At 44.2% G+C, this 16537-nt stretch overlaps 1 protein-coding gene across 1 annotated transcript in view; it reads left to right on the top strand.

The window, feature by feature from the left end:
- The window catches only part of ATP6V1B2 (ATPase H+ transporting V1 subunit B2), a 120984-nt gene extending 104884 nt beyond the window's left edge, over nucleotides 1-16100 (top strand). Inside the window, exons 11-15 of the mRNA XM_085848026.1 lie at nucleotides 2867-3017; nucleotides 3154-3236; nucleotides 3428-3532; nucleotides 12148-12277; nucleotides 15405-16100. Of these exons, the coding sequence (XP_085704152.1) occupies nucleotides 2867-3017; nucleotides 3154-3236; nucleotides 3428-3532; nucleotides 12148-12277; nucleotides 15405-15553 (618 nt within the window). The 3' untranslated portion in view covers nucleotides 15554-16100. The remainder of the gene's footprint in view (nucleotides 1-2866; nucleotides 3018-3153; nucleotides 3237-3427; nucleotides 3533-12147; nucleotides 12278-15404) is intronic.
- The last annotated feature ends 437 nt before the right edge of the window (nucleotides 16101-16537 follow it).

Raw genomic sequence — 16537 nt, 5'->3', positions numbered from 1 at the left:
AGATCACACAAAACGGTAAAAAGGAAACTGCATTCGCAATTGCTGGAAAAAAGAAAAGAGGACCCCTGTCAACTGTATCCTCTTAAGTGCTCTTGTTGTACATACCTTGCATGACTTGCAAAAGCAGGTTTGAGAGCATGGCATTGCTCAAAATGAAGTTTCACTTTCTGCGCATTCCTTTATCTTTTCTTCTCTAAATATAATCGTCTCAACAGAAGGACAAAAATTAAGCTTGATGCTTTGCTTAAATAAATACACTTTGTTATAAAAAAAATGTTCATTTGTTAAATTTCTCATATTTAATTCCAGATTTTGACAGTTGGTCCACCAGATCCGATTCTCAAATCAGATGTAATATTTTGATTATATCCTTTAATTAGTCCGTGAGAGTAGATCGTGTTTCCAAATTGAGGCATGTTTGAATAGGCCTAACAAAATGGCAAATTAGAGGCATTTGCATAAATACACAAACCATGAGAATGTGGAAAATCAAGCCGATGGAGGATGTAGCCAGGCACTGCAAAATATTTCAGATCAAAGGCTTATGACTACCACCTACCCGGGTTTTATATCAGAGTTTTCCTTCTCCTAGGCAGATAGCCATTCAAGGCTAATGAGCTCCACCCGCCCGGCACCTGGTTTTAATGCGCCAGGAACTCACCTACACCCTCTGCCTTTTGTAAGAAACAGGGTCATCACGAGAAGCCAGATGGTAGGATTTGTTTAGGAGAGGGTCTTTGAGGGGCTGTGCTATATTTGGGACATTTCAGAGGAGATGGAGATGCTCAACCAATGCAATCCCAGCACATTCCCCAACCCATTAATACCCCAAATAATTTCTCACAGAAACCGAACATTTATGCTGTACTTTTATTCATGAAATATCTGTTCTATCTTACTCTCTTTAGCCTCAATTGCCATCCTAAACAACATGTTACAAACATAAGCTGATCCCTCCGAGACTATAACTCAACTAGGCCTGCCAAGTGCAATAACAACAAAGGTCTCATTGTTGGAGTGGCAACCCGACCATCTTTTCTGTGAATTTAACGATCTTCAACATAAAAAGAATAACATTAGACATGAAATGTGATATTGATCATGCTATGGCAAACATTATGAATCCTCTTTCATTCATCATATACCATGCCCAATGCAAAGCATTGGTGCTGCCGAAGCTGTTACTAGGTTACTGTCCTGGTCAGGTTGCCACTCCAACTCAGAAAGTTAGGGCAGGTATTTGTAATTTGTTTAGGGTACCAGCAATAGCTCTCCTACTCTTCTCAAAGGACACTGTGGGATCTTTAACATCCACCAACCAGTGCCAGCAGACAGGACTCCAACTTTAATATCTGTCCGAGTGACGACACACATTGTTGAATCACTCCCGGCCTGTGAAACCACGGGATGACATTTTATACCTCTGACCATTAAGTATGTGTCTAAACCCCTATTATTTTCCCACACCTTAATTCTCAAAATTGCTCCCCTTTGGAATTTGTCTATATGCGCTTTAACCTTCTCACCCTCTCGAGCATGGAGCGGTACAGGGGAATGGCTCGAGCGGTGTACAAAGGGATGTGGCAAAATTCACCCCACCCATCAACGAAAATATATTCACGTAACGAAGCCATGCCTTCTTGCTGATGCATATAAAAGACAGAACGCAGTGTGGATCATGCCTCTTCTGCATCGTTCCTCGTGTGTGACAGACGAGTTGGAGCTGCTTGCTCAGAAGGGTTGCGGTGAGTGCTTCTTAAGAGGGTGCCGATGAAGTGTCAGTGTTGCAAGGGAAAAACTGGACCGGAGTGAGGACCACCTCTGTGTCCCCGAAACTATGCCAGCAAGGATGCAGCATGAGCCTGGACCAGGAGGCGGCGCGTCTCACCTGCATAAGGCCCACCACTGCTGCCGCAACCACAATCACCACATGCAAACATAGTGTGTTGACAGATTTCTTTCAGTCTTGTCTTCCTCTATCTGTCTCCTTTTTGTGAGTGCATGGGCCATTAAGTTATTGCTTAAGCCGATGGGATTATTTGTGGGCACTGGGATTAAAGTCCGTGTGAAATTCTTCATCATTGTGACATTTATTTTTGTCCTCTCCCTTTATCTCTCTAATATATCCTGTTTTTCACCATTTAAGTGTCAGCTTGGTGCGTGGTCTAGGATAGTGAATGGCAGACTGCGGTGTGAGTAAAGCCGCGACTGTTGGGAATTGGACTCGTTAGGAGGGTACAAACGTGGTGGTTCGTCGAGGATCTCACTCAGCTCCAAATCATTTCAAACCGACGAATACACCACAGGCGGCAGGCTCGTTAGAGTTACTGTTACGTCAGAAACCGAAGTAGAGGTCTTTTGAGCTTTCACAGCAGACGACGTACAGTCAATCCCAAAGACTCCCCATCACTAGACTGGTGACCGTCTGGGTGGGAGATTTGCCCATGTTCTCCTGGCTCACTATTGCATAGTCACCGAATGGGATTTAGACCCTGGTCTGAATCCCATCACCAGGACAATGCAAATAAAATTAGAGAAGACTCATTAACTTCAATGATAGTCTTCAAAACAAATTTTCAAAACAATACCAAAAATGAATGGAATCTTTTTCTGGAATGTTTTATTTTAAATTCAGGTTCGACTACACTATCTGTCAAAAGAAATGTTGTGTTTTTTTTTTGGGGGTGGGGGTTTGGAGAAAGGGGGTGGGGGTGATTGGGGGGAAGGGGGTGGAAGGGAGTCAAATTATTATCATAGATCTTGTTTCTGAAAATAATTTCCTTGATCAGAACAGCATCTTTGGCTCCTCAATTTGTGGCCTCATTGTACTAACTTGCATTTGAATCCTTGCTTGTTCCTTTGGTAGGTGTCAGCTGCAAGAGAGGAAGTTCCTGGCCGTCGAGGTTTTCCTGGCTACATGTACACAGATTTGGCCACCATCTATGAGCGTGCAGGCCGTGTGGAAGGACGCAATGGCTCCATCACACAAATCCCTATCCTTACTATGCCCAATGATGGTGAGTCACCTTGTGATGTTCTGCAGTGTTTTCTGCTCGCTTGAGTTCAGTGATTAAATTTATCATGCTATATAATGTGGTTTTATATTTTAGTTGTATTGGGAATGTTTATGATTGCTCTAATTGCTTGATACAGATATCACTCATCCCATTCCTGACTTGACTGGATACATTACTGAGGGTCAGATGTATGTCGATCGACAGCTGCACAATCGGCAGGTGAGCTTGCAGAACTATGTATTCCATTGCAGAGGAAATGCTGGAGTCAGGTATTACAGGGTTATATACTTAAATATGGCTGTTGGTAATATAAATTTGGTATACACACATGACCTTTTCAAACTGTTCCTTTGGAGTGATGGTTCCTGTCAATTTTCTGTGTTGACCTCACCTTTTCTGCTGACCTTCAGATCTATCCTCCAATAAACGTGCTGCCCTCACTCTCCCGTCTTATGAAATCTGCCATCGGAGAAGGCATGACGAGAAAGGATCATGCAGATGTGTCCAACCAACTGGTGGGTCAGAAGTGGTTATCTATTCTTGGCCTGGCTTATTGAGTGGTCTGAATTGAAGAAATTTTAATAGATTCCTGGAGCATGCAATAATCCTTCTAAGATAAATGTTGGCGAGAATAATTTGATTTAACTGGTCTTTCTTCCAACTTTTCTTTGCAAAAAGCTCAGAAACTTTACTTTCTGCGTTGATGCTGTTTAACTGAAGTATCTTTTCTGAGATAGCTTGAACTTCATAATTTCAGGTGCATTATGTTGCTGTCTTCAAAATGCTGTTTAAACATCTTCCATTAGCCTTAACAAAGATGACAACTTCAATACTATTTTCCTGCAATACCTGGGGTTCAGTGAGAAACGGTTACAATTGTCGCATGGAAAATGAAGACATGGATATATATATATATATATATATATATATATATATATATATATATATATATATATATATATATATATATATATATATATATATATATATATATATATATATATATATATATATATATATATATATATATATATTGTTGCGGGCCGGGGACCGGTGGCGAGAACGACCGCGAGGTGGGGGAAGTTACGTCGCCTCCCACCAGACTCCTGGAATTGTAGACCGTCGCTCACGGATAATTTCGTGATGCGGCGGGTCACTTAACCGACCGTGGACACCAATACCTCCACCCCATAGCGTAGGGTCTTTTTGTCTTGAACCAATTTACCTTTTTAACCACGCGGTGTCGTCTACTGGGTAACCACGCCCTTGGTACGTCTTGCCCGAACCGGATCACTCTACCAACTACCAACTACCTTTCCGGTTCGGATGCAGCCGAGCGGACCCGCCAAGAACGTACCTGCTAGGATGAACAGAATATCGGGTATAAAAACCCGGCTGAACTCAGATCCGAACTATGCTGGACCAATGAAGGAAAAGACGAAAACGAACTGGGAACATTTCTAATAATAATTTATTTTCAATAAAGTGAGGAAAGTTATGTGGTAGAGGTAACAGGTTTATTGGGGATTTTATGCAGGGGAAGATGAGAGAAAGATGTAGTGTGACAATTTTACAGCAACTTATAAAGCAGACACAAAGCAGACTTGTGTGAGAATAATACAGGCAAGCTTTACAAGGTTTGAATAACTTATACAGTTCTACTTAATGGATGGCGCCACACACTCAGACACACACTCGGACAAAATAAACCCAGTTGAAGGCAAAAGACTTTTGTAGCCAGGGAGGGAGGGAGTTGAGGTCGCAGTTCTCAGTACCTGAGTTCCGGGGAAATGAATGTTCCGTGGTGTGGAACCTGACAATGGTCACGCAGCTCAGCCCACTGCCGCACTTGTGGAGTTCATGGAATTCAAGGCAGCCAGGATTATTGGGTATCTCACACGATGAGGCTGAGTCTTTGGGTCTCTCACTCTCTCACTCTCAACGAACGACCCTCAAATAACTCCTTGGATCCTCCACAGATCTTTCTTTATACGATCCTGGTCTGGGACAGGATTCGGGCTTCCGAGCGTCTGTTGCAGTTTCGCTTCTTTTCCAGACCCCCAAAGAACTCAACACTCCAGCACAGAACGAACCATCTCAGCACTTCACAAACTCTCCAAACTCCAAGCACACCAAGCCTCCAAGCACTCCAAGCACTCCACCCTGAGGATGGTGTCGTAATTTATCCATCTCCCTCAGCGGGGAGGGGCCTTGGTGATGCTGACGTCACTGTCCGCCTTGATTGGATGGGGCTTCCATGTGTCTGCCCTTTCTTGGTGGGATTTCGGCCATACCGGGAAGCCTGCCCCCTCCACACGTGCGGACTCGCCAAAAAGGAACTACTGTAAGAGGATTTTGCCTCGGACAGCGAATCGCTGGTTAGGCGAACACGCGGTTGTTCAGCCCACGCGCGAGTAGCAAGCGAGAGGAGGGGCAAGCAGGCAGAGGGTACCGTGGGTTGTGGTGGATTTGCCTTTGCAATGAAATGGAGTGGGGATATAAAGATTTATTAATCTAACTAAAAAAAAAACATCGCAATGCACCCCTTTAATTTTCCCACTAAACACAAGGAAGGGATCTGTCTACACATATACTTAATGGAATAACTGACTTGGGACACCTGTATGTTGTATGCATATGGTTCCTAGAACCGTAACAATACCCCCACCCCCCCCCCCTTTTGCTCAACTCGACACGAGTCGTTAACATCCGTGTGGCATGCAGGTGTAGGTTTCCCCTCGTACGTTTTAACTACGGATCCCTGAGTGCGACATTTGAATACATGTCCCAAAAATAAATAACCTAGTGCATTGCGTAACTAATCTAACAGACTCATTTGGACAACTTACCAATATTTCCGGCACTAAACAAACAACAGGTGGGTTAGAATTATGTACATTTCTAATATTTACACTACCCATGGCCCAGGACCTGTGGCTTGAGGAAAGAACACAATAAAGTCAACATTCGTGGATGATTGCACAGCAGGCAATCGACGATCGGGCATCTTCAGGGCCTTCAATGGTCCCTTGTTTGTCACTGAATATATATATTTTTTCATTTTGGCTGCTGGAGGCAACTCATCCTAACACGGCAGGCCATATGCCGTTTCACAGGCCATTTGAACTGGCCTTTATGTAACAAGGAGACATCCGGGCTGCTCAGTGCAGTCCCCGGTCCATTTGAACTGGCCTTTACACAACAAGGAGATATCTGGGCTTCTCAGTGCAGTCCCTGGTAACGTGGCTGCCTGCAGGGCAGTCCTTGCAAACACTTTCAGAGATGGTCCTGGAGCACATAGTGAGGTTGGATGACATGGTAATGCAAACAAAGGCATGGCAGGTATGGCAAACGGAGTCAAGGCAAAGGCAAGAAAAGCATGGCATGGCAAATGCAGACCAGGCAAGGTGCGATGCAACAGGTCGGCACATGAAGCTGGCCGGCCTCGGCGTGGTCTCGTGAGGTTGTGGAGGGAGTGTGGTGGCATTGGCCGGTCCGAAGACGGGCTCGGACCTACCCTACAGTCTCCCCCCAACCTATCGCCTATGCCTGTCCTTGTCCATACCCACCCCCATTAGCTTGTAACAAAAAAAAAAAAGACAACGAAATTTAGACTTTTTAATTTTTTTATTTTATTTTTATGAACAATTACGTGTGTGCCTAACCCCTTTATTGTCCTTGTTCAGCTTAGCTGTCAAAACTGTCTACTTCCAATCCCTAAGATCCTTCTTGAGGGTATTGAGGAAGAGACAATTGAATCTGTCTCGAGGCCCAATGCAGCCTCAGAATAGCTCCCACAGATTTCAGCAATTTTCCAAGGTGAGTGCAGCGGCCCACGAACAGCGAAGGGATGGATGGTGCGAAGGGGTACACGTTTCCTATCTATCCTACCATTTTATTAACATTAATCTATCCCCGGGGCTTTTCAACATGTCTGTCTCTTTAAAGTATCCGTTCAAGCAACCACGATTCCCGTTGCCTGTGTTGGTGTTCGTTATTAATTTGGGCCTGGCCCACAAATTTTCTCTTGTGCTTTTGCACAATTTCATGGCTGGGCGGCGTGGCTCCATTGGTAGGGATACCCATCTGCCGAACTCGAACTACGGCATTTTTCCCATCGATGCCCGTGTGGCATTTTGGTGTTCCGGGTCCCGTTTCCGTGGGCTACCCATGCCCATTACACTAACTCGGTCCCTTGGACCCATGGCCTACTCCTGCCAACTACTTCGGTGCCCGGGGTGCCCTCTACTCAGTATGCATATTTCCACAGCCACGCTCCCAGCCGGTCAATAGACTCCTGCACCCACAAAAGGTTTCGTGCCTTCGTCCAACACCAACAACAAACCGACATCCATTTTGGTTAATTTGACTAACCAAATAACTAACATTACAGTAACCCCGGGTTCCCTTGGGTGGGGTTCATTCCTCCCCCAATCATTCATTCACACCATGCATTCCACATTCACTCCACTCACACTCGGGCCTACTGACCCACATTCACTCATCAAGTTTCTCTTTTTTTCGTTTTATTTTTAATTTACTCCAACACTGACGCTAACGACGTTCCCCTAACCAGCTCGTGCTCCCCGTCATCCCTTATTTTAATGCACGTTCCATTTAATTATCTCACTAAGCTACGTCCCCATTACACGCTCCATGTCTCCAATCCATTTCTAAATAATAAAATAAAATTCCCCTAACTCGTTTTACCAGGCCCCATGGAGGACTGGTCATACCCCATGAGGCCGGTCTATCTAACGCTAAACTCCTCCCCTAATTCATGCTCCTTTGCCCACGACTAGGATGTTCGCTACATCCTGGCCGGGGATCGTGTACTCGTGGCAAGGCTCGACCAGTCTTGCGTCGCCAAGGCAGCGGTTTACAGCACGCTCGTCCCCTTCGTTTTGCCGATACATGAAGCCATAACGTTGCCCCATTAATTGCATTAACCACTCGCTTTCGAGGTATTCCCCATGCGAGCCAACGTGCGTTACTCACCCGGCCTTCATGCCGCGCGATCCCCGCGGATGACGTCACTCGCACACAGACTCGCATAAATCAAATCAATTTGTCGTGGTCACACAACCAACCTGTCCACCTAGTTTCGGCCAAATCCGTCGACAACTTTTTGAGATATCGTGCTATATATCAGTTCAGCCCGATCTGATCTCAATGGTGAAAAATCACTTAAAATATTATCAGATCCGAATCCGGATCCGGTTCTTCACCAAAATCCCATCTGATTGTCCTTGTTGTCACACACTAAACCTGTCCACAAGATTTCATCCGGATCCGTCCACAACTTTTTGAGATATCCTGTACACAGTCAAACAAGAAGATGTCATGCATAGCAAGATAAGTGCAAAATCCATAAAACAAATTTGACCTTAAAAATAATTGGTGGTTGAATTCAATGTCCAAATATGCAACTCTTCTTCAAATTTCAAGTGAATCAGATGAAAATTAACAATTTTAGAATTTCGGCCTATGTTGACCTTATGGCCTATGTGGACCTTCAAAATAATTGGTGGTTGAATTCAGTGACCAGAAATATAAATCCTCTTCAAATTTCAAGTCAATTGGATGAAAATTGAGGATTTTAGAAATACCACCTTAGTTGTTGACTTTGGGCCTATGTTGACCTTTTGGTGAATGGTGACCTCAAAAATAATTGGCTAGTTGAATTCAATGACCTGAAATATAAATCCTCTTAAAATTTTAAGTCGATCGGATGAAACTTGAGGATTTTTGAAATACGACCTTGGGCCTATGTTGACCTTTTGACCTTTTGACCTCAAAAACAATACACTTTTTCCTTATGATAAACTCCACCATGTGGTAAAGATCGGTTTAAAATTGTGACCTGTAGGCGATAAACAAACAGACAGACAGATAGAATAACAAAATTGACTGACCAATATACTTGAAAAATCTTTGATTTTACAAGTAACTAAGAAACAAACACAGAGAAGTGTGAAAACATAACCTGCTTCACTTTTGGTGGCAGAGGTAACAATGGCTCTGGATGGTGAAATTGTCCACACACGGGATGGGCATTAACATATATATATATATATATATATATATATATATATATATATATATATATATATATATATATATATATATATATATATATATATATATATATATATATATATATATATATATATATATATATATATATATATATATATATATATATATATATATATTCTGATGTACATGTACCAGACTCTGTTACAGGGCGTCCGTACTGCTGAAGCAGTTTCTTGACAAGGGTTATAATAGGTGGTTTGTCATTGCCTTCATAGCAGTAGTTTGGATGAATTTGACCAGGGTGTTGGCGGCAGCTGGCCTCCTCTTTGTGAAGGACACCATGGGATCTTTAGCGTCCACCAACCAGTGCTGGCAGATGGGACTTCCAGTTTAATACCCATCCAAGGGACCGGCACACACATTGATGAATCACTGGGATGGCAGTTTATAGCTGTGCCGAGATTGAAACCAGGGCTTGACAGCTTTGAGATGAGTGTGTATACCTCTCGATCATCCTGACAGCCATTTTTTAAAATCAAAATAACTTGGTAGACTCAGACTTTTTGTGATTAAGATGCACCCAATACCTTTTTGACCAGACTAAGGCGTAATAGTAAAAGTGTCCTTTTTGAGTCTGGGAAGTCTCTGGTTCAAACCCCGGCCTAATCATCCTAAAGACTTTTTAAATTGTACGTGCTGCTTCCGTGCTTGATGCTTACCATTTGAATAGATATTAACATGTACAAACAACACTGGGAATGCGATGACAAACCACCCAATATTGTTGTGGGCCGGGGGTCGATGGCGAGGAACGGCCGCCAGGTGGAGCAGTAGAGCCGTCTCCCACCGAACACCCGGAATTGCAGGTTGTAACCTTCAGACAACTCCGAAGGTCACCGGTCACTTAAGGACTGTGATCGCCAATTCTCTGATGGCGTGGGGTAGGATTAATAGCCAAATTTCAATATACCTAAGTACCCACGTCGTCAAATTACCGGGGAAGTCACACCCTCAACGGACTCTGTCGAACCGGGTAGTTCTAACGACCTCGGTCCGGTGTAACCGAGCGGAATTACCAAAGTCCGTCAGTCCAAATGACAACTTACAGCCCAATCGGCTTACTGGTTCTCAAGCACGAACCGTGCTGGGTCAATAATAAAAAGCACAACGAGCTAGTACATTGAACAATTGGGGTTTATTTATAATGGGGCAGGGGAGCACAAAGAACAGAGTTGAAATCGAATATGAGAAATGTAATTTATATACAAACAAACATTTAGCAATTTCTACTTAAGGACGGGGCCCATGGACACACACACACCCAAAAGAAATGGACCCTGTCGGGTCTTTATTGAACCTTCCAGCCGAGGAGGATAGGTCAGCTGGGGAATCAAGGTCTGGCCGGGTACCTGTCCACCTCGTGCGGTCACACCGGACTCCAACCCACCACGGTGGGACTCGAACCCACGACCCGGAATCCACCGAGCCCATGATCCTGGCTGCTCGACCACCACCACCACCACCACCACGAGGAGCCCCGCAAAAGACCACAGACCACGACTGCTGACGACGACGACTCTAACGACGCACACCAAGAGCAATGGCCACGATGACTGCTCTACTCTCTTCTTGACAACCACTCTACTCTCCTTCTCCGGCCACTCGCCTCCTGATTGGATGGTTGCGTCATGTGATTTGCTGGCCGTCCCTCATTGGACAGACCCACGGTAGGCGGGGCAACTTCCACTGATCTGGGTGGAGTCCCGATCTGAGGCGATGAGCCTCCTGATTGGACGAAGGGTGGAGTCGGAGTTGAGGGGATGAGCCTCCTGATTGGAGGAGGTCCGGTGGGAGGAGGGAACGTCACCCCTGTGCGTGACATGTTGCACGTGGGCGATGGTGCGAAGAACGAAGGATTGATCGGAGATGTAAAAAAACCTGACTATAAAAGAAACCCGCAGCCCGCATGAAATTAACCCATTAGACAGAAGGACAGGACTCTCTCCTCTCTCCTCTCCTCCCCTCTCCCCCCCTCTCCCCCCCTCTCCCCCCTCTCCCCCCCTCCCCCCTCTCCCCCCTCTCCCCCCTCTCCCCCTCCCCCTCTCCCCTCTCCCCTCTCCCCCTCTCCCCCTCTCCCCCTCTCCCCCCTCTCCCCCTCTCCCCCTCCCCCTCTCCCCCTCTCCCCCCTCCCCCTCTCCCCCTCTCCCCCTCCCCCTCTCCCCTCTCCCCCCCCCCCCTCTCCCCTCTCCCCCCTCCCCCTCTCCCCTCTCCCCCCCCTCCCCCCTCTCCCCCTCTCCCTCCCTCTCCCCCTCTCCCCCTCTCCCCCTCTCCCCCTCTCCCCCTCTCCCCCCTCCCCCTCTCCCCCTCTCCCCCTCTCCCCCTCTCCCCCCTCTCCCCCTCTCCCCCTCTCCCCCCTCTCCCCTCTCTCCCCCTCTCTCCCCCTCTCTCCCCCTCTCTCCCCTCTCTCCCCCTCTCTCCCCCTCTCTCCCCCTCTCCCCCTCTCCCTCCTCTCCCCCTCTCTCCCCTCCCCTCTCCTCTCCCCCTCTCCCCCTCCCCTCTCCTCTCCCCCTCTTCCCTCCCTCTCCCCTCCCTCTCCCCTCCCTCTCCCCTCCCTCTCCCCTCCCTCTCTCCCCCTCTTCCCCCCCTCTTCCCTGCAGCCTGTGGCTGCTGGTTGCATCATTGGTTGGGACGCGGCTTTGCCGCTGATGCAATGTCCCCCTTACTAGTAGACTGAATAGTACTCATTTTGCTGACTTTGGAAGGATGACAGGCTGAGTCAACCTCCTGGTGTATTTTTTAATTCAGCGGCCAACGGGGCTTGAACTCAGGACCCTAGGATCCCAAGCCACCACCCTAACCACTAAGCCAACACCAGGCTTTCCCTGACTATAAACACATACTTATCGAAATAACTGAACTGTGGGGGCTGCTTACTGTCTGTGTGCAAAAGGCTTCCAGATTCGTAACAATATAACCCTTGCCAAGAAACTGCTTCGGCAGCTAAATAAATAAATAAAAATCAGTGTGGTACATCAAAAGAAAAAAAAATGCCTTTTTGAATCTTTTGAGTTTTTATTCAAAATGTTTTCAGTACGCCTGTTATGCTATTGGGAAGGACGTGCAAGCAATGAAAGCAGTCGTGGGTGAGGAGGCCTTGACTCCCGATGATATGCTTTACCTCGAGTTCCTTCAGAAGTTTGAGAAGAATTTCATTTCCCAGGGTGAGGAATTTGATGCTGTCCCTGTACTTGTACTATTTTTTTTTCTTTCCTTTTATTCATTCATTTGCTTGTTTTATTTATTTTGGTAGAAATTGCAATGTAGATGTACAGGTTATAATATAAGGAGAAAGAGGGAGTGCAATATTTCAACACCTTGAAACTTTTTATGCAAGGAAGCTACTTGTGATGATTTGCAGACAATGGCTGAAATTATTCTTTTGACAATGGCTTCTTTCATTTTCTGTGCAAGAGAATCGATCTCCCTTCTGCAGTTGCTTTCAACAATGTGTGTATGGCTTCCTCCAAGATTTTGTTCTTAAAGCTAATCCAAAACATTTGCCATACTCGAAAAAATGGATCCTCTTTTTTTTCTTTGAGACGATCTACTTTCTTTTGATTTTTCAATTACTGGGCGAATATTTAATCTTAACAAAATGAATTAAAGTAGCTGTTTCTCAATTATTAATTTATTATGATATGTACTGCTTTCTATTGAGGCAGTAAATCGGCATTTTTGAAGAGCTAATCTGTTAGTTTGGCAGAACCTATATCGGTTGTTAATTCGTTGTGAAGTATTTTACCCTCCCCCAATCACTAGAATTCTGAAACATCACTGTGATGTAATTACATCAGAGATTTTAAAAAAAGAAAAAAAAAAGATTGCATACAGTCGAAGCTCATGGAGGAGCTAAGGCACAGAACAGACCAGGACATAGCAGAATTAAACGAACAGTGGGAAGAGGGTGTGGGGAAACACACCAACAGCAGGTTAAGGGATGAATTTGAGGGATATGGGATATTGGTAAGAATGAGAGCAAAGGGAGGAAAATGTGACTCTAGTTTCCCTTTAATACTCATTCATTTTCCTTTTCTCTCTTGATATTAATTTTGGCTCAAGATTGTCCCTTAGGATGGGAGGGCCATAGAACAGCAATGGTGCCGGAAGCACCGCCCATGGAATGCTGTGATTTAGCTTCCTTTATTTTATACAGAGGAGCACACTTGTGGTGGCATGCACATTTTATATATTAATTCGAAAGTTTCCTTTAGAAGATAAAGTGAGTTTACTTGGAGTATATGGCCAGAAAAAGCCTCTGTGCTTGACGACTACAGTGCTGGACTGATTTTGAGAGAGAGCGCATTCGTCATTTGTTTTGGTTGATTTTAGAACAACTCGGTGTTCGAACACCTCTAATGTTTGAACTTTGATGAGATGCATTGTAATTATTGACAAGTTTCTTGCTGAATTTGACAAAAATGACAGTTGTACTGATGTTTACCCTTTCGTCAAAAAAGTTTTCAACTCAAATTTTAAAAAGAAAGTAAATCGTCAATCATTTTACGATACCTCTGCTGATGAAGTCCCTGGAGGCATTATGCTTTCGGGTTGGCCGTACGTACGTACGTCTGCGTTAATTTTCTGTTTTCTCTGCAACCGCTTATCCGATTGACACAATTTTCACCACAGGTGTGACGACTCATGTTGAATGTTTTAATAACGATTGTGGTGGCATCATAGGTCATGTGGTATGGCTTTGGGGTGGGGGGGGGAAGGAAAAACTTTGGACCTCTGTATCTCCAAAACCGTTCCATCGAAAATAAATAAATAATAACGATAATGAAATTTGGCACCTGTCAAGTACTCCTCATGGGAAATAAGTGATGTTTTTTGATGATGTCATAGTTGGCTTCATTATGACATCATAAGTGCATTTGTCAAATGCTTTATCCGATCAGTATGAAAATTTTTGAGGGTCATATAGGGCTAGATTGTATTGTGGTGGGGGGGGGGGGGGGAATTGATTACTTCAGCCATATTTTGTTTTTAAAAATAAATGCCTTCAAAAATGTTCTCCGAAATAGCTGACCAGATCGAGGCAAAACTTTACAGGTATGATCACCTATCCATGAGGAACAAAAAGTTCAACACCTATGACACCGTGGGTCACGTGGTTTGGCAGCTATTATTTTTTTGAAGAATAAACCTTTAAAAGTCTTCTCCAGAATGGCTTGACAGAAAAAGGGGAACTTCACCCACATGTTCCCCAAGCTTTGGGGAGAGCAGGGTGTTTATGAACAATTAATAGGTCACATGGTCCCTCAGCCATATTGGATTCAACAAAAATCTTTAAAAAATTATTTATCTTGAACCGCTTCATCAATCAACATGAAACTTCACAATTATGATCGAATAGTCATGGGGAATGTATGTTTTTAAATTTCAACCTGATCAGATGCATTTTCTGGCAGCCTGAATGTTTTGAATCTGGGTTCAGGGATTTGAATCAAAATTGGTAAAAAGTGTGTATAATGATGTAATAATGTGGGCGGAGGCATATTTGGTGATGTTATGACGTCGAAGAGTACCCTTCTAGTTCTTGTATATTATGGCGACCATCATGAACACCAGCTTTGCTCCTCGCTTCTTCCGTCTATGGAACCACCTTCCAGAGGCCATTTCTTCCCACTCTTCCCACTAGGGCTTCATAGTGGGGCAACTTAGCATAACAATTGTGCATTTTGTGAGGAAAGCACCAAATTTGGCACACGAGTAGCCTATCATATTATGAACAGATTTGGATATTGGGCCATCTCCAATTCAGCCGCTGATGGCTGTGGCAGCCATTTTCCACTGCCATCAAAAATTTGAGATGGCCCAATATCCAAATCTGTTCATAATATGATAGGCTACTAGTGTGCCAAATTTGGTGCTTTCCACACAAAATGCACAATTGTTATGCTATATTTCGCTAAGTTGCCACACTATCAAGCAAGCTTGAAGTCCCTTGGACCCTTGGATGTAAATGCACTGCCGCCTCATGTCATCTCCCATCCTGACCCATGATCTTTATTACCCTCATTAACACTTCCTAACTCGACCCTCTTACTTGCTGGTTTCAGTGTGTCCTCCACTCTTCTCTCTTTCTCTCTCGCTCTTTCTTCTTTTCTTGTTGGCTCATTTCCTTGCAAGTTGTGCCCAATCGTTGCACCGCCACCCCCACTGTCTGTTCAACCTTGTTCTTTCATGAGCCTCACTCTTGTATTGAAAAAAATAAGAAGCCCCACATGCAGGTGGTTGCAGCTCACCTTTCTCTTCCACGTTGCCTTTGCTGCCTTTCATTATCAGGTGCTTATGAAAACAGAACCATTTTTGAGTCTCTGGATATCGGTTGGCAACTCCTTCGTATATTCCCCAAGGAGATGCTGAAGCGCATTCCTCAAGCTACAGTGGCAGAATTCTATCCACGAGAAGCCTCAGGTTTGACCAAGATTTGAGGTTTCTCACTTTCTCTCCATCTCAAACTGTGTTTGTATTGACATGTACTCAGCATGCTTTTTGTTTTTTTTCTGTTTCTGGTGAGCTGTAAACTGTAACTGTCTCTTCGCATGCTCCGAGTCATCCATGTATCGGTGTTATTCCTGATGGTTATGTTTTTGTGGCAGTCATTGCTATTTGTCAAGATATATATTTGATTCCCTGTTGTTAAAGGAAACTGTTTTGATCAGTCAAAGTTTGTATATTATGAAAATGGTGTTGAAATATTTTCGTGATATTTAATTGTGAATTTGGCATGGGACTTAAAATCTTCACTGCAACCTCTCCAAGGATTCCTTGAGAGCCGTGGCTGACTGGTTTCGAGATGGTGCTTTCTTGCTGCATAGAATGTCTGAGGAGATTGGCACATGTTTTGATTACCATTACCCCTAGCTGTTTGTTTTGTGCTGTATGATTGTATCCTGAACTGCTGTACGAATATGTGAACGAATTTGGGAATTGAATGAACCATCATGTGTGTCTGCAATAAATACTCCAAGAAAGTGAGTTTGTTCATTGGATTTGTCCTGTTTGGTGTTCCAATATGATGCTGAGATTCCAGTTTAAAATCCCATTAATTTCATTGATGTTCTCCATTAATATCCTAATCGGATTTAAATATTTTCAAAAGAAAATCAACTGAGTTACTTTTTTTTGAAAATGGACCAGCATTCAAAAGATGTGTTAAAAAGGAGAGTAAGGGTGATTACATTTTTTGATATAAAATCTAATCTCATGGAAGATAGAAACTGTAACATACTGATAGTGGAGTTTTGGGGAAATTATATGGATGCAAATCAGAGAGAGAGAGGGAGAGAGAGACAGAAAGAGAGAGAGAGAGAGAGACAGAGACAGAGACAGACAGACAGACAGAGACAGAATGTTAACCTTCAAGTAAGAGATGCAGGTGTGGGGAAAATTACCCGAGGTAGTAAAAAACACAA

The sequence above is a fragment of the Eptatretus burgeri genome, chromosome 12 (assembly GCF_056783735.1).
Source record: "Eptatretus burgeri isolate ZD-2024b chromosome 12, Ebu_testis_v1, whole genome shotgun sequence".
Lineage (NCBI taxonomy): Eukaryota > Metazoa > Chordata > Myxini > Myxiniformes > Myxinidae > Eptatretus > Eptatretus burgeri.
Note: the sequence above shows the minus strand (reverse complement) of the source record. Positions and strands in the feature narration are given on the sequence as shown.